The 27425-nt window shown below is 31.8% G+C and overlaps 1 protein-coding gene across 6 annotated transcripts; it reads right to left on the reverse strand.

Moving 5' to 3' along the window:
* On the reverse strand, window positions 1-27425 carry LOC134683029 (DNA damage-regulated autophagy modulator protein 1-like). Of its 6 annotated transcripts, none has more exons than XM_063542037.1 (10): window positions 27307-27425; window positions 21126-21249; window positions 19113-19166; window positions 11471-11538; window positions 10281-10435; window positions 9729-9897; window positions 9228-9289; window positions 7411-7584; window positions 5427-5468; window positions 1-3998 (listed from the first exon to the last, which is right to left on the reverse strand). In XM_063542037.1, exons 2-9 carry the CDS (start codon window positions 21215-21217, stop codon window positions 5433-5435), a joined length of 810 nt encoding a protein of 269 aa, XP_063398107.1. In that variant the 5' UTR covers window positions 21218-21249; window positions 27307-27425; the 3' UTR covers window positions 1-3998; window positions 5427-5432. The 6 variants fall into 6 exon arrangements, with proteins under 6 accessions (XP_063398107.1, XP_063398106.1, XP_063398110.1 ...); XM_063542036.1 differs by lacking the exon at window positions 27307-27425 and adding an exon at window positions 26944-27080; XM_063542040.1 differs by lacking the exon at window positions 27307-27425 and adding an exon at window positions 25292-25370.

A 27425-nucleotide genomic window follows, 5' to 3' on the forward strand; every position in this document is an offset into this window, starting at 1 on the left:
GAATTTGTACACAAATTTAATATACAAACAATTAAACCATGTAAACATAGGAAACCACATGTATCAACAGTTACATGCTTTAAATATCACATTTTACAATCTGCACAATTTCATTCACAAAGTATTTCATGAACCAAAAAATAACCTTTCTAAAAATAATCAAATTATTACGCACACAAGTTTTTATTTATAACCTAGTAAAGTACTGATCTGAGAGAAGACTATATAAGTTTGATTGTGTCTCATCCCTTGTGCATATCTAGGCAAATAAAATATGTTTAAACTAAGTACTGATCATCCTTTTTTATGATATTTTTTCGTTCATACATAATTTTATTCGTTTCCGATTTTCGTTGTTAGATCTTATTTAAAGTTAGAGATAAACGGTTGCGCGTGACTAAGGACTAGTCTTGTAGCGTTCTCTAATAAACAGCTGCGCCATGAGCGCATGATACGCCCGACGTCTTGTGTGGAAGTTTTATGCAATAATCATAAATAGTTTCTGAGAAAGTTTTAAGCAATAACCATATATTGTTTTTGAGACACGGCGGGACATGTGAAACCCCCAACCCTGTTTTTTTTTTACAAAAAACTAAATATCACTAAAATAAAATTTTGAATCAAAACCAAAAAGTATACAGATCTTTAGATTAATATAACAAAGAAGTGTGTAAAGTTTTATGGGATAATCATAAATTATTTTTGAGATACAGCGTGACATGTAAAAAAAAACCTCCCCTGTTTAACAAAATACTCAATAATTCCAAAATAAAGTTTTAAGTCATCACCAAAAAGTATACAGATCTTTAGATTAATATAACAAAGAAGTGTGTAAAGTTTTAAGCAATAGTCATAAATTGTTTTTGAGATACGGTACAACATGTAAAAAAAACCTCCCCCTTTTTTACAAAATACTCAATAACTAAAAAATGAAATTTTGAATCATCAACAAAAAGTATACAGATCTTTAGATTAATATAACAAAGACATGTGTAAAGTTTTAAGCAATAATCATAAATCGTTTTTGAGATATGGTGCGACATGTAAAAAAACCCTCCCCTTTTTTACAAAATACTCAATAACTCAAAAATAAAATTTTGAATCATCACGAAAAAGTATACAGATATTAAGATTAATATAACTAAGAAGTGTTTGAAGTTTTAAGCCATAATCAAGAATCGTTTTTGAGATACGGTGCGACATGTGAAAAAAACACACCCCTGTTTTAGTTACAAAGTGCCGTAACTCAAAAAGTGTTAATCTTGTTTTCACCAAAAAGTATACAAATCATATGACCATCATAAGAAACAACTATGTTAAGTTTCATAAAATTTGGATAAGTCGTTCTCAAGTTACGGTGCGACATGTTTACGCCGGACAGACGGACAGACGGACGGACGGACACCGGACATTTGTATACCATAATACGTCCCGTCAAAATTTTGACGGGCGTATAAAAATGAAAGTAAGGTGAGTCTAATAGTTCAAGCTCTAGCATTTCCATGGACGTGTCAAAAGTATATTTATAAATGGGTCAAAATGCGCAATCAACATAAAACTGCAATATAAATGGAAACTTAGAAAACCTTTTCCATTATTTTTGTTGTGGTCATTTTTACCAAATTTCATAACTGTATTGTTGTTCTTGTGACCATTCAATGTAAAGCCATAAAAATGTTTATGAAATGAAAAAAAGTTATATGACAATTAGCTATGTTCATAATAATAAAACATTGTTTGCGTGCATTGTTCCTATATTTAAATGCATTTTTAAAAGAACGTTCAAAATTATCAAGAAATACCTGCCACAGATTCGGTATATTTTTACTTGCATGTGTAAATAATATATTAGCCAGCTAGATAATAACAATAGCACCTTTTTCACCATTCACTGAGAAAAACACACATCTAGGGTGGTAGCATAAGGCAGCTATATACATAAAAATGCACTTATCAAAATCCATCAGTTTCCTCAGATCTACATTATGACATACATAAAGTAGACACAGGACATAACAAAAACACTCATACGAAAACAACTCAGAGTTGTCTTTCTTATCGGTTAATGTTACTTAAGGATTATCGCTTGTCTGTTTCAAAATAACAACCTTTTAAAAGACTTATTAATTGATAGTATATAAATAAAAGAGATGAAAATACAGGAAAAAACAAAGGTCTTTGTCCTTGTTTTTGATACATATTATAAATAAACCCAACAAATATAACAGGATTGATATTTTGTATCTGCGCCAGACGGGCGCATAACCAACTAAAAATTTGGTGGGATATTAATATCTATAGATTTTTCTATAAGATTATCATTGGTACCTTTTTTCTATAAAAATAAGAAAAGTTAACAAGGATCTTAGAAGATTTGAAGAAATATGCTGTGAAACTTCATGTATCAAAATTATGAAAGAGAAAGGAAGCAGAGAGCGGGCAAACGTTTTAATGGCACTACTTGGATAAAACCATGGCACTACACGGATAAAACCATATAGCTACATGTTCATGTATAAAACCAGAGGATTCCGATTAAAAAGTACAAATGTAAAAAACACAAGAGCAGCGAATACCATTAATTACAAACTTTGGTAATGAAGGATAACATTATGACATAAACATTTAATAGCTTTATATATAATACGTTTATGAATAATTGGTTAATTATATGACCAGAAACGACAAAACATCGTTTTGCAATAAAATCTGAAGATTATATTTTATATATTGTATACAATACCCGTGATAAACAGCTGTTCAAGTGAGATATAAAATAATATATCCAACAAGAGATTCAAACGTGAGTTATTATATCAGTTTGTTTTATATAAATATAGAATAACTGTATTTGTATATTTGTAGCTCAATAACAAACAAATGAAACAAGAACACAATCTGTTATTGAAGGTCTAGTAAATGCAACTAGTTTGAAAATGCTGACATTGTAAGTTACTTGAATATAAAGCGCATTCATCCTTATATAAAAAATAACCAATATAAATCAACTACTAGAATACAGCAAAACCTAATGTTTTGCCATAGTTAAAATCTTTCTCCTTGCATAATTTATGAATATTATTATTAATAACAGTCTGTTCTGACTTTGCCTACCTCCTCAAAATCTATCAATTTGGCAATAGAACACAAACAATTCAATTTCACAATAGTGCATTAGGATATTCTAAGATTTAAACAAGATGTACTTAATTTAAAGATCATTGGTTTGGTATCCCTCTATAACAATTTTGTCGAGTTTACTACTGAAAGTCAATTCTTTACAACAGTTTTTAAAACAATATATGTCATGTTTCTACGGACACCAGTATAGTAATGAAAATTAAATTGCATCCGTTGAGTGTCTGTCATACACATGTTTTCAAGTACATTAGATAAACATGTTGACAACTGTAACATTAACTCATATACCAAACTAACAGTATTCCTAAAATAACCCTTGTAAACACTGTTAAAAATAATAATCTTACTCCAGGTTAAAGTGTAAATGCAATGTACGTTGGACCTAAGTTAAATTATCAAAAACGTTTTGGGCAGAAATCATGTTTCTTTGAATTCATTTAACCATCGTATAGTTACTAATCAATTGTATTACAATATAATTAAAAATTTATAACTGGCACCATATAAAGACATTATGAAAATTACATTGTATATACTTAACATATAAAAATAGAAACACACCACATGGTTAATTTAAAGAACAAATATAAATACAAAAATATTTCAAAAGTTGGAAAAAAATTCACGTCATAAAAAGACTAATAACTAAAATGTTATGTTGTAAAATAAATTAAAAAAAAACAATTGCATATAAGGCTTAATATACATTGCTAGCAAACCATGTGTCAATTTCTATGTGAAACATATCACTCACTGGATCACAAAAACACTTTTGCAAATAGTCTTATAGTCTTTATCATCATCAGAATCATACTTCTTTTGTCATGATAACTAATTGCTGAAATCAATCATACAACCTGAAAGGAAACAATATGATATCATTAATAACAAGTACATAGATTACTTTTACCATCCTGTTTGTGAAATAAAATGTTTGGGATTGAGCATAATTATATATAATAATTTAAAAGTTATTTTCTATGTGTAATGTAATATATGAGTCACAGATTGTCATGGTTAAAACATCTTTTTCCTCGCATAATTTATGACTTTTATTCTAAACATTCTGCTCTGACGATGCATACCTCCTAAAACTTTGGCAATTTGGCAATTGAACACAAACAGTTCAATTTCACAGCAGTGCAATACGATATTCTTAGTAGAAAAAAGAAGATTATATTTATATTTACATGAGTATGAAGCAACTTAAGTTATTCAAAGGTGGTGGTTAATATACATGAAGCAAGATTTTAACTACAAGGGGCTTTTAGAAGAGAATTTACAAAAAATAAAAACATGTGGAAAATAGAGTTAGGTGTGTGTACAATTTTTCGTAGGAAAACCACAATATTTACAAGATAGATTTTTATCAGGGAAATATGATATTACATTTGTCATATGAAATTGGCGAGAAGAAAAAGTATAATAGCTGCTTGATAAGTCATGAATAACAAAAGTACAGAGGACTTGAACAAACCTTACAGGACGAAAAAATAAAAGTATGTTTACAATCATTTGGAGAAATAAAGGGTTTGATTAGCAACTCTTATCATGTTAAGCCAAGGGAAAGTCCGAATGATTAAAACCAAGAAAATTTTGTAAACCGCCATGCGCTTTAAAAATTGTCTCAGTTATGAATTGTGGGCTAAAGAGGCTTGACATTTTGATTAATTTTACATGTAAAGCATATCCAGTGTTAAACTTTGTTATAGTCTGTTTTAAATAATGTTGATTTTCTTACTAGGTATTAGTCACTGTTTGCAATTTTTGTTTTGGAAACGTTTCAAGGCTCCTCTATGGTTATACTATTCTGGTCATTGATCAGCGTTCAAGGACACATAAAAACAACATTTGTTGTTTTTTTGGTTTCTGTTTGTTTTGCTTTATTTTAATATATCTTAATTATAAGCAACATGCCAGTCATTACGATAAAAAAAATATGGGCATAATATAACAATAAGGAGATGAGGTGTGGTTGCAAATGAGACAACTATCAACCAAAGATCAAATAAACTGAAAATGATCCATTAAAGGCAAGTGTACGAAATGTGAACTGCATTAGTTATGCAACTATTCTATTACATGCATATATCATCCCTCATGCAATATTATATATATTTCCATTAAAAGTCTACACAAATGGAATTACTAGTATGAGACATGTTTATGATGTGCAAAGGGTTTATGTAACGATCACAAAAAGGTTATTGACAATCAGAAAGTATTGCGCTCAAGTAATGAAAGTAAAAGTAAGCGTACATGCAGATCTGATAAAACAGTTTTACCTCATGCTAAGCGGTCGAAGGGTCCGTTAATGCTTCTTGTAGCTGAAATTAAACGAATGATGCATCTAAACAACTGACATGCATTGTACCTTCATACAAAGTAATGTTAATTATTTAGTAGAGGATGAATAAACATAAATAAACAAATAAATTTAGTTAGATGTTAAATGAAATCATCTGTAGTTAATTTGCACCAGAGTATACCCAAATACATTAAAGTAGCTATTTTGTAAATCATTTGACTCAAATTGTTTAAAAAAAACCACCAATTTATGAAAGTTTGATCCGCAAATGTATACAAGTTTACAAACAAATAAATGTAGTTCTTGTCTTAGTTTTAAATTGTTTGGAAAATAATGTTGTCGTCTTGCCCAATAATGCAAAGGATTAAGGAATTTAAATATATCAGTTCATTTATTCTATATCAATTTCGAACATATAAACTAATAGCAATGCGCAAAAAAATGCAAATGAATAATTTTGTTGCACAAAAATGCAGAACATCAGTAAAACTAAAAATATAAATAATGCAGTTCCTGTACTCGTTTCGAAAATGATTAAAGAAATTAACGTTGTTATGCAAAATTTACAATATTACTAAAACTAACCAACCATGCAACTATATTTATATATTTTATATTTTCTAACCAGAATATTCCCCGATGTATTTCATGCTTGTTAAAGAACTTTTTTTGGGGAAAAACAACAAACTCAGTCAAAAATGTCATACAATAACTATTTTCAGTAGGATTTCTAACAAAATCAAAACTTTGCTGTCGATTTATTAACTTTCAGCATAAAGTGCACATGTTGTACCAATGAAATTGAACTCTTATGGAAAACAAATATTATCTAACGTACGTAGATAAATGTATAACTCTGCATTTTTCGTGGGATCGTTTGCAATCACAATGCAACTAACATCAAAACATACAAACAAAGTCAACATTAATGAAAGGAAATCGCACGAATACTCCGACCGAAAAGTCATTACATTTGCAAAATACTTGAATCAGAAGGTAAAGAAAACAAAAGAGAATCTCTTTTTTGGCCATTCACTATAAATTTCCATTTTGATTTTGCTCGAAGTTCAGTAGTTGTGTGATTTTACTTTTTTCTCTATATCTTTCTTTTAGTCATAGGTTTCTGGCGTAATTTTATAGTGATCAAGATTATAACACACTGTTGTCTGCTGTACCTCTATTTTTGACATTTTTACCTATTATGTTTGTTTGTTTTGTTATCACATTGTTTTTCAATATAATGGAGTTGTCTGGTACTGTCATTCATACAAGTGAGAGGTTTACCTATCTATAAATCAATCCAGTAAGGCTATCGATAAAACCAGGTTTAAACCAACATTTTCTACATACATTGTATAAGAAAATGCCTGTACAAAGTCAGGAATATACAAGTTGCCATCCACATTTGTTTGATGTGTTTGAGCTTATAATTTTGACATTTGATTAGAGACTTTCGTTTTGAATTTCCTCGGTGTTCGTTTTTTTTTATTTTACTTTTCTCTTAAAAAAAATGTAATATGAATATTGTATGTTGTTCTATTCAATTTATAAACCAACAGTGCAACTTAAGTAAAAATACTTGTTTACAACATCGTCCCTTTGTCTCATTAATGATCCTTTACCACTTTTTTGTTGTTGTTATAACTTCGTTCCCATATGCTATATCTTAACAATGCCTCTTATGTTAATTCGAATTTAAGGTATGCAATCACAAACATGGTTGTACACATTTATCCATATTTGAAAAGGGACTTTCTTTTTGAATTCTCCTTGGAGTTCAGTATTTTTGTTATTTAACTTTATACCAATGTTGAGTCTTATGAATGTGCCTGCAGTAAAAATGAATTAAATGCATTACATACATTGAAAACACTTCTGATTCTATTCTTCAGACTGAAGTACGGCAAGTTTGATAGCATGCCATAACAAAACAATCAAATAATGCATTGTGGGAAAATTACCTGTCCATTCTCCTGATCTCGGTACCTGTTATGGTCTTCTTTTAACTGAACGTCTATTGTTATTACACGTAGTTCTCTAAAACAGCTCACAAAGGTTATGACAAAGGCCATGATTGATAGTGCTAGTAGCCATTCTGTTATTGTTGACAACAAGAACACGCCTCTTAATTTGTCCTGAAAATAATTGAAAGAAGTTTATCACCGAGTCTCAAACAACAAGTTACCAGGCAAACCAGAAAAAAAATCGTGATTTGATCTTGTATGCATATTCTATAAATAACATGTAAACTATAACTCATTTCAGGAAAAATCTAAATGACACCTATACATCAAATACAAATCATATTCATCAATTGAAGTGGTGTTCTAAATCTTTTAATTTCTGGTGACATTTGTACATTGAAATATACTCATAGAATAACATTAGAAAAGTCTGCCACCAGTTTGTTTACTAACTTAAATAATGTATCTTTAAATTCATTAGGGGACGACCATTTGATTTTAAAAATAAATAACTCAGCCTTGATAATCACAAAAATAAATGGTTTGTTCTGTGGTAGTTTGAGAATAAATTACCTTACTTGCAATGTATTGAAAATAAATAACTCATCAGGTCTAATCGAAAGTATGAGATGGCACCAGATTCTTCATAAATTCATCTTTTTTCTCCAAAAAAAATCGGGAAACACTTCCCAGTTTTTTTAATAATAAAAGTATAAATATTATTTAAATATACTTGAAATGTCTGAAAATTGGTTTCATTTAACTTGAGGTATATTGTCTCAGGAAACCTTACCTCACTTTTATTTTAACAGGGCCGTAACTACATTGAGGCAAATGCCTCATGTAGGAAATTTCAAAACCAAACGCTTGTCTCCATATCAAATTGTGTTCAAGGCGAGTGCCTTGCAAGAAGCAAGTTCTGTTTTCCCACAGACGTAGCCCTGATTTTTTGGGATCAATGTTTCTTATTTATTTGTCTTTTGTTCATTGATTGCCCTTCTGTATTCTGTTGGTGTTGCATTCCTTTTGTAATATAGTAATTTTGTTATGAACTTGATCATGAAATACAGCAGCCACAGATTTAACTATGTGAATTCCATTTTTGCTTTATCATGCACATTGGTCTTCTGATTTTGTCCCTAGAAACTTAAGTCTTACACTGAATTTATACATTTTGCTTTGAGACCCAAATATTGTCAAAAATTATTAAAACAAAACTTGCATTTTCAGATTAAGAAAGGGTCTTCGGAACACCCAGGCAGAAAGCATGATTTTGCATCATTTGTTCTATCGCTTCTTGGGCCTTCAGTGGCTCCAAAACTCTTCAAAAAATATTTTTCTCGCACCGCTCGGCGAAACATGTTTGCCAATACTTTTAAAAGAGGCTAGTTACAACCAAACAATAAAACTATGTATGTACGCAATACATGTATATGCAGTTGCGAATATAAAAGAGTCATTTCTGCAGAGGATGATAACTTATTCTGATTAAATGGTACATAATGACTTGACTATACATGCATTATTTATAATAAACAAATCATTTAAAAGTTGTATTTGTTCTAATATCATAAATATAGTTGTGAAAATGAAAAATTAATGCAAAAAATAAATAATCTGTCCTCTTAGTTTACAAAAATAAATAACCGATCAAAAACAAATCCTCCATCCCCCCCCCCCCCCCCCCCCCCCAGAATAAATATCAAATGGTCGTCCCCTTAGAACATTTAGAGTTTCTGAGTAAACTTCTGCTGAAACATAGGAAGATCAAATTTTCAGAAATGTTCGATCACTCCAGTATATACAATACGTACCCATTTTGTGTATTCTGGATGTGCCTTCCGCTGCATTTTATAATACGTTTTTGAAAAAGAAACTAAATCAAAAGTTAAGGAAATTATCGATTAGAAGTGCGAAGTCACAACACCTTAATGTTTTAGAGAGGACATGCATTGTATTACTGCATATAAAACGAAAGTTTTGATATTTTATATATTGTGGGTTAAACGAGTCATGCGGACGAAAATCATTTTTGCGAGTGGAATTTCTTGAACTAAAATCATGTAGAGATTCGGATCAACACACACATGAGAAAACTATAACATTTTGAATAAGGCGAATTAATGAACCTCACGGGCAATTTTATTTTTTGTAGTTACCATCTTGAAATCGCTGAGAGTTATCTGATATTTGCTCAGCAAATGTGATCATGTGAGTGTTTTTAGTTCAACCTCCTTAATTTTCCGTATAAAAAATATGCAAGGTGTGTTTTTAAAAAGATCTATGATGTTAATCAGTCACGATAAAAAGGATACACAGCAAAAATATTATGCAAGTGGCAACAGAATTAATAATTTGCCACACAAACTCCCATCTAGCTCTCTGTAGTTTGAATGTGATAGCTGTTTGTAACCACAGGTATGCCACTGCCAATGTAAAACAAAGGAAAGCACCTGTATAATGGGGCGGCTTCATAGTATCTACCTACAAAATAAACATGTATCATATTAAAACTGAATACGCACATCTTCTTTTATCAAGAGAATACTTGTTGAAATACAATCAGCATTAAATTACTATATTTTGCAAACCAGCTACACTTGTATTTTAGAAAACACATAAATTCTATTGTTTTTATCGTCTTACAATAAAGAATCGAGTACTTGAGAATAACAACTAAATATATTAAGTAACCTTAAATATTTTCTTCGAAGAAGTCATTTAGACAATTATTTCAACATTAACTTTTACTACAATCCAAAATTAAGGTAAGATAAGGGAGAGGATAAACATTACTTCATTGTACTTTGTGCGTGTATTTCCGTTACAATCTTTATTTCGAGGGTAAACATTATGTTAACGCTTACCTGAAAGCATGCTACCAATAACAGACCTAACGACGACAATAAAGCTAGAACAAGTCCAGCAGTATTTGATCTCTGCCAGTGTTTACTAAAATTGGCTCGGTTTCTTGTCATCTTTTCTCTAATAAATAGGAATCTCATTTCAGCATTTGCTGCCACTGAAAATAAGAATTTGAACTGAACATCATGTTGTCAGGCATAATGGATTACAATAACATTTAAAAAACATTTTGGATATCGAATTGCTGTTCAAATTTATTGCCAAAGTAAATAGCTGATGATAAAAATAGTTCCTAAGTTGTTGAAGTACAAAGACAGACACAGACATAGGTCTAAGTTGGACAATCTTGGTCGAGTATGGTTCAGACTAGTTCGAGTATGGTTCTGACTAGATCGAGTATGGTTCATATTAGGTCGAGCATAGTTAAAACGAGGCCGAGAAGGGTTAAGACTAGGTCGAGTATGGTTCAGACACATACGTATTACTGGTTTAGTGGAGGTCGAGTATAATTTTAGACTGTTAAGTTTGATTCAGACTACAGTTCGACGAATAATATCAAGTACATTTTAGACAAATTCAGACTGGTCGACTAACAATCAGTACAATTGTGTTCAGATATAAACCATTTCAGACTTTGACTAGTTTGTATTAATAAAATCACATGTATGTTTCTTTATAATACCTTATTTTGATTGGCTAACAGCAATCTCGTGTCATTCTGAAATCAACCTTCATTTCATAATGAAATGTATAATTTATGAAGACACGAGCTTCAACAATTAAGTGCAAAGGAAAATAAAATAAAAATTTGATAGAAATAGTGTTTTCATGATCCTAGCAGAAAATGTAATTAAAAGTACTGACTGCTTCTTTTTGTAAATTTATAGTGATGTAAAAGCGTTGACCTTGCGCACATTTTTAGAATGAAGCGATTCGGCGCTTCATACAAAATGAACTTCGGTCAACACTTTTACACCAAAATAAATTTTACAAAAAGGAGCATTTAATTCTTAAGTGAATGTAATCAAACGTTAGAAGAGAAGTATGCAGATGAAAACATCGTTCGTTAAAGTTTCATTAATTATCAACGGGGTCGAAGAGTTTGTCAATTATATATAATCTTCATCTAAAATTATTTCTAGTTTTGACCCAATTAGAAAATAACACTTCAAAATTGATAAACAAAACTTACACATAATAGCTGACACAGCAACACAGAACGTAAATATACCACTCTCTGGTTCTTCTACACCAGTATAACTGAAAAACGAAATTATAAGAATATTTATACACACGGACTTTGAATAGGGTTAGGTCATTCGTTGTATTCATTGCTCACTTGCTATGCTTTATTAAAGATTTTGATCCATGTGCAATGCATTCATTTTACCAGCGTTAAAAGATAAACAAAACTTACCTCATATTCTACATTATTTCTCTGACATGTAATTAATTACCTTCAAATTAATAAGTAACAGGTGATTACCGATTCTTCAGACTTTATCGGATTTCTGTGCGTTAATTTTTTTTAGCTTTTGTGTCTGTGTGTATGTGTGTTGGTATCTTACTTAATACAAGAAACAACTTGTGCCCTGATGATATTTTTAGTACAGAAAACATTAAAGTCTGTGTATTTGATTGCTTTTTTGTTGCTTTACGTCAACGTCTTGTTGCAAATATTTCATAATTATTCAGGACAACAACAAATTAACAATAAATGTAGAAGGATCGTCATGTAATGGAGGTCGTCCGTGATAAAGATCGGAGAAATTTTAACTGCCACTGGAATATTAGGGTATATTGTTTAGTTTAAACATATTTTATTTGCTCAAAGCGAAAAAGGATCAGACACAAGTAAAACATACTTATAAAGTCTTCTCCACAATACAATATATATAACAATACAAATTGAACATGAGCATGCATCATATAATATAAACAACATACATATTACTTATCTATACTGAAAAAAGTAAAGGGAATGAGGAAAGAACAACAGAGATTGTAAGTTGATGATGATAATGATGATGATGTGCGTTTTACCTATGTTGATACTATACTACGAGGAATCGTTTTGATCTCTTTATAAAATTGAATACTTGTTTAAGAATTTGCACATTTTGATCATAGGAAAGAGTTTCTTTTCCAAAAACCAGTAGTGTTAAGTCCAAATCGCAGCCTTCGGGAAGCCAGCTGAGACCATTAAACAGAATAGCCCTTTCATTTAAATAGAAAGGACAATCGAAGAAAAAATGGTGCATGTCCTCAATATCCAAACCACATTTACATGTTGGATCAGATATAATGTTAGCTCTAAACAAGTCACAATTCAAGAACGATGCCGAACATCTAAACTGGGTTAATATTATGTTCAATTTTCTTGGACCATATAAATAATGTTTTAAAATAGATTGATTCTTATTTCGAATTTCGTAGTTTTTTAATTCTAGTTTGAATTTTGATAACGAGTCTACATTTCGAACTGATATGTTCAAATTATTCCAAAGTTTAATTGCTGATGGGAAAAAGGATTGGGAAGTCAGTGTCAGCCTGCAAAATGGTAAAATGATATCTTGTCCATTTCGCAAGGGATATTGTGTTGTATTTTGAATTTTAGGGGGCACAAGGTTGCATAAATACTCAGGGGCATTATTATTCTGAATTTTATAAAATAATTGTAGTTTTCTTCTCTTTCTTCGTTCCTCTAAAGTTTCCCAACCAACCTCTTTTAAGACAGTCTCAGAGTGTGTGTAAACAGGCAAACCTGTTACAATGCGTGCAGCTTCAAGTTGTAGCTGTTCTAATTTAATTGAATAACCTTTTCCGCAATTGTCCCATACTTCAGTTGCATATTCAAAAATTGGTCTAATAAATACTAGATATAATTTTTCCAAATTTTGTCGGCTAAGTTGATATTTTAGTTTTCGCAATATATTCAGATGTTTTTTAACACTATTTAATATGTTTTCAACATGGTTGTTCCATTTTGCGTCACTTCTAAATGTAACCCCTAGATGCTTATGAGATCGCACAATTGGTATTTTTTTGTTGTTCATAGTAAAATTAGGGTCTTTTATCTCATTATTTGAGAACATCATAATTTCTGTTTTTTCAGGATTGAAAGACATAAGCCACTTTCTTGACCATTCATCCAGCTGTCTTAGGTCATGACTAACAACTGACTGTATAAGTTCCTCGTCATGACCCGAGTAGCTGAACGAAGTGTCATCTGCAAATAGTCTGCATAAAGAAGTTAACTGTTCAGCAATATCGTTAATATATATGATAAACAATAAAGGACCAAGAACGGATCCTTGGGGTACACCAGCTGAAACATTGCAAAAAGTAGAGGATGATTCATTAATGATAACCTTTTGTTTTCTTTGGTATAGGTAGCTAGTGAACCAATTTAAAAGATTTCCCTCAATGCCATATGCTTTCATTTTATGTAGTAAGCCAATATGCCAAACTTTGTCAAAGGCCTTCGAAAAATCACAAAAAACAAAACAGCAAATTTCTTTTGTTTCTAGTGCATTTAAGATACAATCATAGATTTCAATTAGTTGATGCACTGTTGAATGTTTTGGCAAAAAACCTGATTGGTATTCATAAATTAGTTTGTTATTAAATAGATGATTATATACATGTTTAAAAACAACTCGTTCCATAACTTTCCCCACGCAACTAATTAAAGATATTGGTCTGTAATTAGATGGCAAAGAAGAGTCCCCCTTTTTGAAAATAGCTATTACATTTGCAATTTTCCAGCTGGTTGGATATATACATTGACTTAGGGACTTGTTGAATATAATTTGTAGAGGTATTGCAACTTTATCTGGACAGATCTTGAGCATCCTGTGGCTAATCACATCTGGTCCCGAGGCTTTATTTGGATCAAGAATATTAATCATATCTATAATTTCTTGAGTAGTGACATGTATGTCACAAATTTTATTGTTAGATTTAGTTTCAAATTGTGGTAAGTTGATATTTTCTTCATTTAATTTGGAGATTAAATTAAAATACTTGTTCAAAAGCTCACATTTTTCTTCATCTTTATATGCTATTTCGTCTATTTTTTCGGTATTTATAATATTTTGGAGTGGGGGGATGTTATTTGATCCATTGTTAGATTTGATTAACATTTTCATAATTTTCCAATAAGTTTTTGTATTCGATACATTATTTAGAATGATGTGGTCTAAATTACTTTCAAATTTTTCTTTAGCAACTTTTTTCATATTATTGACCCTATTTCTCTGTCGCTTGTACTTCAAAATATCAGATTGTTTTTTAGATTTAAAAGCCTTTTTTCGTAATCGATCTCTTATGCGTAATTCTCTCCTAAGCTCACTATTGAACCATGGTTTGTCGTTTTTTCGTATAGTTACTTGTTTAGTAGGTATGCACTCCCTTGCAATGTTCAGAAAAGTTACAGTAAATATTTCACATAATTCATTAACATCCTTGTCATCGGGAAGAATGGCATGCCAATCTGTTTCATTCATTATTTTCAAAAATGTATCTTTATCCATCTTATCATATATCCACACTTCTCTTTTGAAAGTACGTGACATTGATGACGGACACTCAAGAAATATTACTGCTGCATTGTGATCACTAATATTTGAGGGAATATCTAAAACATCTGATAGATAATATGACATACAGTCACTTATTATAATGGGGTCTAAGAGTGTACTACTTTTATCAGTAACTCTTGTTGCTTTATCAATTACATTTCTTAGATTGAACAAGTCCATAGTTTCAATAAGTTTATTATTATTGACATTAAAGAGATCAGAATTTAGATCACCAGTAATCACTATATTTTCGTTTAATTGAAAGGCAGTTTCTATTGCATGATTTAATCGTGCCCAGAAGTCAGTGTCCGCATTCGGTGGACGATATGAGTGACAAAGAAGGAAGTTTTGACCTTTGGCTCGTATTTCAACCCAAAGTGTTTCATCAAATGGATTTTCTAGTTCGCCTTTTCGGACGATACCGATATCATCTTTCACATAAATCATTAATCCACCACCAAAGTTGTTTCGATCTTTCCGTATAATGTTATTGAAGGAATCTAATTTTAATTGATCTTCAGATACACTAGGATCTAAATGTGTTTCTGTTACAGCCAGGACATCAAATTCGTCAGTGAAATTATTTAAGAATTCTAATTTGTTTCTAATACTACGGATATTTAAATTACATATTGATATGGATTTATCGATTTCACTAAATCTGACACTAGAGGGTGTACTCGATATGTTATTTTCATCTGGACCAGGGTTTGGTTCAATATTTCCGACAATAAGAATAAAATGAAGCACAAACAACAGAAAGATAATGTCAATTTTTGGATTTATAGACTGTAGATATGCTAGTGAAAGAACATAAAAGGAGCAATGTAAGTTAATTTTTAGTATTTCTAAATAAGTATAATAGTTATAATTTATAAAAGTACTACTTTTCCTCTTGCTACATGTACAATGAAATAAGCCAATGACTGTCCTGTAATCCTCAATGCTGACTCCCATAATGTTTAGGGGGTTCAGATATTAAGTCTAACGACAGCCAACGGCATTTTTCGTATGGTAACTTGCACACATCATCATCATCAGAAAAAATAGAGAAAGTAAATATAAAACAAGAAAAATAAAAAATAATGGTGATGGAAAAACAAACGGATTTTAGGAGGATACCTGGAGTCATACTGGATGATAAAAATGGGATTTTGCTTAACTTTTACTATTTTTATAAATCAGTGTGAACCGTGATCTAGCCACTATATTTAAAAGACAAATTATATGAGCTGTAAAGTTCAAACATACTGTTGGTTTATAAAAGACGAATACCAATATGGTAATAGTATTAAACACTTTATACTTGCAACTTGAGTATACAGTTTTACATGATATGTATATATATAAATCAAACATAAATATTATGTACAATTGTGTGTGCACACAATACTATTTTGTAAAGAATTTAATCAGTATCTCCTGGTTTTCCTTTAATAGTGTTTAATTACAACAATAAGATTTTTTACAGACAAAACTATGTACACGGAGAATATATTTGTACATTTACATGCATTCGATTATTTCTTACTATCATATTTTGGTTCGTGTTTGGGTTAGGCAAGGGCGGTCTGTTTGACTTTTATATTTTTAAAAACTTCTTTTGATCAAAATCGACATTTTTCGTTAATAGATTTATTTAATTACAAGCTATAAAAATGTACAATTAAGCTGATATGATTATAAGCAATGTTGTCGAGAGAAGAACCGAACATGTGTACGTTCACTATAGAATGTCAAATTTACACTGCTTTTTGTTTTTATTTTGAGTGATTGAGAAACGGTAATTTTATCAACTGTTGAAAAGATCTTACGATATGTAAGACCATTTTACTACTTAGCCAATTTGGGATGACCGTTTTTATAGTTGTCATGATGTGGAAACATATTTTTGGGATTTTTTTATTATTATTGAATTACAGACTTTGGTTGTATTTTGGCTACCAGAACAACTAGAAGAAAATCAGCTAAACGGTTATAAAGTGTAACTAATTTAACCGTTATTAGAGCATATATAACAGGGAGGAAAACAGAACAAAACAGAACAAAATGAACTAAACATGAAAATAATTAAATCAAACATAAAAAAAAACAAAAAAACACACACACACAAAAAGCCCACATATAACAAACAAACAGTGTCTAGGTTATAAAGTATTAGTAAACTTTTTTTAAAACTTTTGTTGATAAGATATCAAATTTTAAAGCTTGAATAAATCAGTTTTTGTAACTGTCTCTAATCACTCATGATCTTCTGATTGCTGGTTTGCACTGTCTGGCTGATTGTCAGCATGATTGTCAGGGTGATTGCCATAAGCAGCAGGCCTTTTATATGGAGGTCTAAGATCACCAACGTCCTGCCAATTCTGTATAATCAGCTTTCTGCTGTTTTCAGATTTTTTAGCGAATATTCGACCGTCGGCAGTCCAGTAAGCACTGATTTCGTTTTTAGTTTTCATATCGGCCAGGCTTTTTACTAGTTCTGTTCTATATTGTGATAGGTTTTCAGTTATGAAAATACCATTTGTGTCACCCTTTAGTTCCCTTTTATTGCTGTACACCAAATGTTTCATTCTATATGATATGAACCTGACTATAACTTGGGACCTGCCTTTTCTTGCCTTGCCTATAACATGAGACCTTCCTATGTCATGCAGGTCTATGTTTATTTTTAGCTTGTTCCTAATTATATCCAATACTATCTCATCTGTATTGACAGGGTGTAAGGTCTTTCCTTGGTTGTCAGTAGGAACTGGAATGTTATGAAAACGAAGACTCGTTCTTCTAGAATATTGTTCCTGTGATTCTACTCTAATTTTGAGGTCAGCAATTTCATCACTCAGACAGTCAAGGTCTTTGCCTTGTTCTTTGATTGTTGTTATATGGTTTGAGGTAGCCTGTTCAAGGTTTGATATTTGTATGAACTGTTTAAGGATGTGTTGCTTGTGAGTTTGTATTACAGTTTCTTGTTCCTTTATTTGTTTTAGTAGTGGTTGTATCTGTATATCAACGAATCTTTTGGCCTCTTGTTCAATTATTGGTGTAAGGGTATCACTGATCTTTTGTGACAATAAAGGTATCATAACGTTAAGAACTTCTGGGCTATTAAGAGCATCAAGTACTTTATCGGCAACTGTTTTCCTAAGTGTTGGAGTTTTTCTTTCGCCTACTCCTCGCAGATCCCCAATTGAGTTACTATGACGTCTGCGGATTTGACGAGTTGACTGTTTTTGTGTGGCTGGTAGGGAGTCTGGGCTATCAGGATTACCACGTTTATTGCTGCCAGTTATTATGGAAGAGATTGATGGACTCGGCTGTGAGCTAGTCAATGTAATGTCGGACTGAGATTGAGACTCAATGTTTACATCAAAGGAGGCATCCATTTTGTGTTCACTCATCTTGACCTATGGCTATTTGAATGTTTTTTCTAATTGTCTAATTAATTGTCAGTTTTATTTAGTTTACGAAGGATCAATCACGATTCAATTGTTTAAGTTGACTATTTACCGATGCATGTGTTCATATCATATACGTTATCCATCATAAAAATCCCATTTTGTTGGTCAAATATTTTACCCTACCATTCCAGTTAGCGCATGCTTATTGGATAAGAATAGAAATTTTGCTTGCAACAAACCACATACGAATCCCGAAGAGTTATTGCGAAGGTTCTGAGTGTGTACTCTCTTAGAGGGCACTCTTTAATATACGAGGAAGTCAATATAAGGTCCCCATTCTGATCGGACGTGGCTGCGATTTTTTACATTCCACACAATCAAATGGACGTCCCATTTTGGCAAGATTTTTTCTGCCGGTCGGAAGAAGACCAAGAGTGACCATATATGTTTACCTCACTCACCTTTAGCGTTATGATCTGTAGGAGATGTAAAATAACATAATATTTCGGAACAACATATTTTCTTACTAGTGGCCGAGTGATAAACTCATCATAGATACCAGGCTTAAAAATTGTGTACACCAGACGAGTGTGAAAAAGACTCCTTAGTGACGCTCGAATTGAGCAAGTTATAAGAAGCAATGATGTAAGAATGTGAAAAGCATAGAGGACATTAATTCCAAAAATATTTTTCCAAATAATACGAAAGTAATCTATTACCGTGTTAGAAAATCTTTCGAATTTCGAAAAATTCAAAGTTTTACAAACAGCAAATTTTCATTATGCCCATATCAATGATAATTATACCAACACAGAAGTGCTGACTACTAACCAGAGTCGTGTCTTATTCATACCTAATATATGGAAAATCTGGAAATGTGTGATTCTGTGCAACAGCTAGCCCATATCTGTGAAAAAAATATATATTGACTATATATATATATATATATATAAACGAGTCTAAATTGAAAACTACGTTCAAACCTATGACTGCGTTGGATAAAAACCGCAATTTTTATACGTGTGCATGTCAAACAAATTTCGTTGAAGAAGGGTCTAAAAACAGCACAAACAACATTATATATATATACAACTCGTCTAAACATCAACCCAACAATGTTAGATCTGTAAATTTGCTTTCGCAAATTTTTGGTTCTTCCCTCGCCGGGATTCGAACCCATGCTACTGTGATATCGTGACACCAAATCGCCTGCACTGCAGCCGTCCCGCTAGACCACACGAACACCTGGGCTCTAAAAAAAGAGCTTTCGGTGGGCATGTGTTACCTTTCCACGTCAGTTTTAATCTAGCGGCGTACTACAGTACATGATATATAAGGCATGAAGATGTTAATGTTACAGATCAGTTAAATTATCTATAGTAAAGGATCCTACAAATTAATGTAAGATACAGTCACAGAAAATAATTATATTCACAAGTACGTCTGAGTCAGTGACAACCCTACAACAGATGTATCCATCGGATCGCCATCAATGATGGTGATACATGGCTGTGTACATAATGTATATACAACTCGTCTAATTATATATATTCAAATCGCAAATATAAATTATTGATAAATAGTAAATGTATTTAAATATTTTCGAAGAGCATAAGGAAATTTGAAAAGATATACAAGTTTTGTGAGGCGTATATAACCTGATAACAATAGACTCGTCTTTATAAGTACAGACATACTTAAAATAAAACGGAAACAATAAATTGAAATTAATTACAATCACGTCTGCATTTAGTATACGTATTAGATCATAAAACTATATTCATTCGTGGATGTTCCATTAATCATATGTAAACTTGACAAAATATTGCATGGTATATAGTGAAGTAATAACGATAAATACAAAAATTAAAACAAAATCAAGTATCTACTACTGCTTCATGATTAAAAAAAGACAGTTTTGAAAATAAAACTTCACAATTTTCTGCGTCATATATATTTTTTTTTTCATACGTTATAATATTATAACATATGTAATCTCGTAGTTTAAAGGGGGACTTTCCGACTTTTTTGTAATAAAATAACTGAATCCCGTTTATCCGTCTTCTTTAAATTTTGAAGACTCAAATTTTCACTCATATTTTTTTTCTTTTTTGCAATAATATATAGTTAATTTCCTTTGGTTCTTTTAATTTGATTATCTCGTTACATACATGACATTGTCTTTATTTATAAACAAATTTTACATTTTCCACGTGGTTTTACAATATTGAATTCTTTATAGCGGTCGAATGAATTTAAAATGTGGATGAGTTAAGCTACATTGTAATGCATTAACTAACGAAAAAGGGGGCATCTTTCTCATATGAAAGTATACGCAGACGATGTCAAAAATATCCATGGGTGAAAATTCACAGACTGAGGTATACAGGAATGGGTCATACATTTTCAATTTAAATTATAGTATGAGTCTGTATATACGATGCACCACTCTTTACGTACAACTGTCTGATGAGTATATATAGAATTTCTATGATGGTCCTTTCTTCGTCTGCTGAGATTTTTATTGACACGACTTTTGCTTTTTTATTTATTTAAAAAGATGTCTAAGATTTTATAACTGAAAATATTTAAATGGGTTATAATTAAGGAATTATCTCCCTCATGCAAAGCTCTGATTGCTTGCCCGGCTTTGGCTATACTTTTTTTTGTCTATTTTGGTTTATATCTCTTCATCCTTTTAATAAGCTTTGGATTTTAAAATATTTTGGCCTCGAACATTACTTGATGGATATTTTCACAAATCTTCAATAAATGAATGAGATGGTTTTTTTTTTTAAACAAGCTGCACCCCAGTACCCAAATTGTATGTTTAACCCCTCCTCCCTTGTATATAGTTTATACTTACGTTGTTGCAAATGAAATCCAAATCCACACATTTGTTACTATAGGTAAAATCCATATCCATCTTCCCAAACACCAACTCGCAGCGAAAAACATTTTTAAAACTAAAATTTATCGTCTTTAAAACACTGAAATATATAAAATACTGCACCTGAATAATCACAGAGCTTAAACTAATAGTCTTTGAAATACCGAAATATATAAAATAATGCACCTTAATAAACGCAGAACTAAAACTTATCGTCTTTGGAACACTGAAATATATAAAATACTGCACCTTAATAAACGCAGAAGTAAAACTAATCGAAATAACGCATAAAAATTCGTTTACGTAATAAATATTCTGTCTTAACGGAAATGAACTGACATGAACGTTCAATGGGTTTTTAACTCGAGTGTTTTGCTTTACTTCTTTCAAGGAAATAAACAATTTGTGGGTTAAGTGGACTTTCAATTCAATAAAAGAGTGTTGTTTATAATTAGTGTATCTCGTTTAAATATTTGAAACGAGATCTCCCTTGACACCATTTGCGAGTATGGTCTTGAGGAAACGACGATAGTCCGTCGGACGGGGACGATAAATGGCTGACCCGTGTTAAGAGAGAGCCATATCTCTTGCACGTTAAAGACACCCTTGTAGATTTCGAAAAAGAGCAGGCTAATGCCGCTACAAGGCAGCACTCGCACCCGCAAAGTGGAAAGGGATTAATATAAGTTGCAAAACTTGTTTCCCAATCCACTATAAATAAATATGTTTAAACTAAACTATTTGAATGTAATGTGATGGAGAAAGCTCATGGGAATAGTTCCATATGGCGCCTCTTGGAATTAATTGCAAGGTGTTAAAGATGTTTATTTCATTCAGTGAATAGATGCCAAATCGAACTCTTCGCGAACTCTTAACTACAACAAGTCAATCTGACAGATGATGTTATTTTGTACATTCATTAATATCATGATGCAATATACATGTTACATATATATGTAACAATTGTACACACGATCTGTTAACATCCTCCCCTATCGTGTGACAACATAACGACAGACGATCTCCGTCGCAACACCTAACATCAGGATTTGTAATATATATATACAGTAACACCGCCTGGAAATTAACCATGAATCTGTACATGCGATCCTGCAATGTTTCCAGCGTCCCAGACCTATCGGCCAAATAGTACAGTAGCTTTCTCGTTGTTTGAATTTCTTTACATTTGTCGTTTGGGGCTTTTTCAAGTTACAGCTGACTATATATGCGCAATGGGTTTTGCACAGTGTTGAAGGCAGTATTGTGACGTATCATGTTAATTTCTGTGTCATTTTGTCTCTTGCAGACAGTTGTCTCATTGACAATCATACCACATCGTCTTATTTTCATATTATGAGTGTGATGTAAGCTTGAATTCTAAAAAATTTCAAAAGGCTTTTCTAAGATCACCATATGCATGAAAATCGAAATAAACAAAAAACTGTTTCCTACCGATTTCATCTACAAAACTTAATCCGCCTTAATCATAATATTCCCAAATGCCAGGGTAGCTACTAGAATATTGCAGAAATATCCTAAAACCATCCACGTTCAATTTTGATTCATTGCTAAATTCATAGGCTTAAAAAATGTATATTGCACATCTCGATCAATGACGAAACATTGATTAATCATGTTAATGAGAGCATCCAGAGGGGTTGTAAATAAACAGCCGATTACTGTACTGAGAATGTATACTTGAAGATTTAGGTAAACAATACTACTAATACGTTTTCTATAATCTAATTAAAATATTGATCTCTGATTACGTTATACTCATATGTAGTAACGTAGTATAACGAAATTGGAGATCTATATTTTAATCAGATTGACGTTTTCTATTATATGTTGTTGTATTTAAGTTCAATAAAAAGAAATGGGATAGAAAGAATAGGAATAAAAACATGTATTGAAGCCTTTTAGGGGACGACCATTTGATATTCTGGGGGGGGGGGGGGGGGGGGGGGGGCTGGCAGGAGGATTTTGAAAATAAATAACTAAGCCTTGATCATCAGTTTCCAAAAATAAATAACCGATCAAAACAAATCCTCCCCCCCCCCCTACACCCCGAATATCAAATGGTCGTCCCCTTAGTCCAAGATAGGCATAACAACGGTACTTAAATAGGTACAAGGACATCATTCTTGAATATAAATCAACATGCAGACATCTCTCAGGTCACGATTTCACATCCAATCTTTTATGGTAGTATTTTTAACAAAGCACAAAAAGGTCGGCATTCACCTCTTACGCTACCCAAACCTTTGAACAGACTCATTCAGATGGGATATAGCTACGTTACTGTTTACAGGTCAATAACGATGGCATATTTTGGTATTAATAGTGATTCACTCATATATAGGGTCTTTGCATCAGAAATAAACATAATTATTCTAAAGACAGTTATTGGTGTGATACGGGTTAATTATGTTTTTCGCATATATTTTATGCTTGATTATTATATGATGAAGACATGATCTTTCAATCAGTTTAATTGGGGACCCATTGTTGGCCTTTTGCAGTATTCTGCTCCTCCGTCGGGTCTTCTCTCTTTGACACAATTTCCATTTCCATTCTCAATTTTATGACAAGAATACAATTAGTCAGAATCATCTTATTGCAGTGTTACATGCATAGACAGCTGCCAATTCAATGTATCACATATAGTTTTTCGGCAAAAAATATAATTCAATGTCGCAAAAGCATAGTCCGTGCCATGAATAGCACAAGGGAAACCCTTGCAGTTTTCAAACAATGGTAACGAACCCCCATATATACAAAGTACTGTTTTTGCTACGTAAATGCAATATACAAAGCACTGTTTTTGCTATGTTTAATGAATGTTAATGCATTTAAAGCCACAAATTTTACTGAAGAAATTTGGATGCTAGTATTTAAGAAATTAACAGTAGAACTGCAAGTTGTTGTTATGGCTCAAAAATGATTCCCGCTTTACAAGTATTCGGTATTGACAGGAATTAAATTATAGTTTAACATATTTATATATTCACTATTTTCAAAACTTCGTATTGTTCGAAATGCTACGGATTTTGTAACCAATAAAAAGATTATATTTTTCAATACCTTCAGGTATTTTGGATCCTCAATACTATTCAATTGTACACTTTATTTGTATTGAGCCTGATTGGCTATTCTTTTATATAAATAAGACCGTTAGTTTTCTCGTTTGAATTGCTCTACATTGTCATATTGGGGCCTTTCATAGCTGACTATGCTGTATGGGCTTTGCTCATTGTTGAAGGCCGTACGGTGACACTATAGTTGTTAATGTCTTTGTCATTTTGGTCTCATATGGACAGTTGTCTCCTTGGCAATCATACCACATCTTCTTTTTTATAGTCGTTTGAAAACGAAACGCGTCTGACATACACAACAGTAAACCTTAAAGGGATTGGTACTTAAACTTTGACACCTTCTATCAACACTGCTGTTTTATCCATGGCCTACAAATTACTCTAACGTGAATATTTTGCTCATTGTTAAAGGTCATACGATGACCTGTAATTTTCCACATCAATGTCAAGTTAAAATTGTCTTATTTCAATAAACATAGAACGCCACACGCGGGGTGTCGACTATGTTTGACACGGGTCAATTTTCATGTGTTTGAGAGAACAGAACACTGAAATCGACTGCTTCTGCTTGCAGGAAATAGATTGTGTTTCAGTTCCTTCCGTGCAATACATTATATGGTACTAGGAATTCTAAAAAAAGAAATTTTGATACTTGAACTTATTTTGGTCGTTTTTCTATGCTTCGAAAGTGCCACCCGTGTCAAACATAGTCGACACCCCGCATGTGGCGTTCTACACGGTGTTGCTCATGTTTATTGTGCTCAAAATTTTAGAAAGGCGATAGATACCAGAGGGACATTCAAACTCATAATGTTCATATTCATGTCATACTAAACGAAATCTTTTTTATTGAAGTCCTTGTAAGACACTTCACTGAATGTATACGAGAAAGTTAACTTGTATGTCATGTGTCAATTATTAAACTATACTTTCCAAAAAATGTTTATTGTCACTCTGTTATCGAACTTTCAAAATTATTATTTGTCTAGTTAATAATAAAGATATAATATAAATTCTGTGAAAATTTGTTGAAGGAGTGATACTGACTTTTACAGATAACCGTCCACTTCAACGGCTCTGGTCAATTAACCTTTTATATGACGGTGTGGAAGGGGTTGACGGAATACAGAGCAATTGGTCAAAGCACTGAAAGAAAAAAATGGACCAAACAAAATAAATGGTGTGTAAAAAAAACTAAAAGAGAATAAAAGGCAAAATACTAAAGAATACAGATAAATTACACCATCTAGAACCTCTTATATGTTTCACTCAGGGGTCACAGTCCGGACTGAGATGAAACCGAGTACATACATGTACATATAATTATAGCTCTAATTCAGTTATATTAAAAAACGTCACTTTGTTCATTGTTGGGGATTAATACAGAAAGTTTGACAAAATTGCAGTCAGAGCTTTTTTTTAAACTGCATGTTCGCAGGTGTGAAAATCGGTTTACACACTCTCAAATTATAACCGAGAATTTGTGATGTAGTAAATTCTAGTAAAGATTGAAAAAAATCGTTAGCGTGAATAAATTCAAGAGACAATCGGCATGCACCTTTTCCATATCTTATCTAGACCGACTAGATTGACATACCATGTAGACACTAAGCTTTGTCTTACTGTTGAAGACAGTATTTTGACCTGTGAAATTCGATCAAAATATGTGAATTTTTTAATATCTTTTACTGAAGTGTATTTCGCTGAAGAAAGCAATATAATGTTAAGGATTTGTGTAAAATGAATAACGTATCTTTTAAGTCGATTATTCAAGCTCTCTGGTATTTAATAAAATAAATGTCGAAAGGTGTTTTGCGTCGTTCGTCTACTGTCTCGCACATTCCTTAATTCATTAATGAGTTTCATAAAGCGGGAATACTGAAATGTTTGCTCTCGTTTATAGAAAACTAAAAAAAGGAAAGGAAAACCACCAGGCCTTTGAAAAAGTTTGAAACCTCATTGACATCGACAGCCCTTGCACGGTCGGGGTAACTGACATAAAACGTCCTCTAAATTAATGTTATCGAAGTCCATTCATGGGGGAGTGGATGAAGTATTCAAAATCAAGAATAATAATGAAAAAAAGGCCATAATAGAGAAAAATATTAAAAAAAAAAAAGAACACATAATAATGGGTGAAAACAGATAAAAGCAAGAACACATAATAATGGGGTGTTAAAATTTAAAGAATACAGAATAATGGGCTGTTGACATTTAACTTGAAAAATACACACACAAAAAAAAGACAAAGTCTATGATGAATAGACAAAACTCAGTCTATAAATAATTTTAATTTATATAAAAAAAAAAAGAAATGAAGGACCCCCTTTCCCAGACCCTCATTCCTGGTACAACAGATTGTATCCAAATTTGAAGATACAATTAACTAGCTGATCAATCTGACTCGATAATCCGTATAGTTTATACTTCGTACAGGCTCTTAATTAACGTAAATGTACCGAGAAGTGTACATAAATACAATATATAAAATATATACACATGTATCATAATATAATTATATCCATCATGTATAAGTTTAGAAGTCGTATTACCAGTAAACAGAAAGTAGGAATAATGATGATAATATATATTTATATATACCAAAAATATCTTTTAAGTTTACCAACATGATTTAAAAGTATCTACACACATATACGTTGTGACATTTTATACATATATACCAATACATGAATACTTACAGATCAATTAACGGTAAAGGACAAATGTTTCCCTTAGTCAATATTGTTTTCGATACTACGAAACCGGAAGACAAATTAATATTTGCCATGATCTATAGTAATTATCATAATAAATCGTGGGGCGCTAAGAGGAATATAAACAAGATGAAAAATGCTATAATGTAACGCGTACGTAACATAGGAATTTAGTGCGTGGTCATCCAGAAACAAATATAACGTTAATCATCGAACGCGTTGTTTATTTTATCGATTTGTACCAAAAGAACAAGAGAAAACTTGGCGAAATGGCGATCTATCGCTGTTCATTATTATTTTCTTATATAAAAAATGCACATAAATATAAAAAATATTGTTATGTCTTACCTGTGTGAAATACCTTAATAACATGTGGAAATGTAACATCTATGTCAAAATTGTTGTGTATGCATTGTCCTCAGGTAAAATGACCTGATTAGTCAAGCAAGTGTGGGAAGTTTTATAAA

Source organism: Mytilus trossulus, chromosome 9 (assembly GCF_036588685.1).
Source record: "Mytilus trossulus isolate FHL-02 chromosome 9, PNRI_Mtr1.1.1.hap1, whole genome shotgun sequence".
Taxonomy (NCBI): domain Eukaryota; kingdom Metazoa; phylum Mollusca; class Bivalvia; order Mytilida; family Mytilidae; genus Mytilus; species Mytilus trossulus.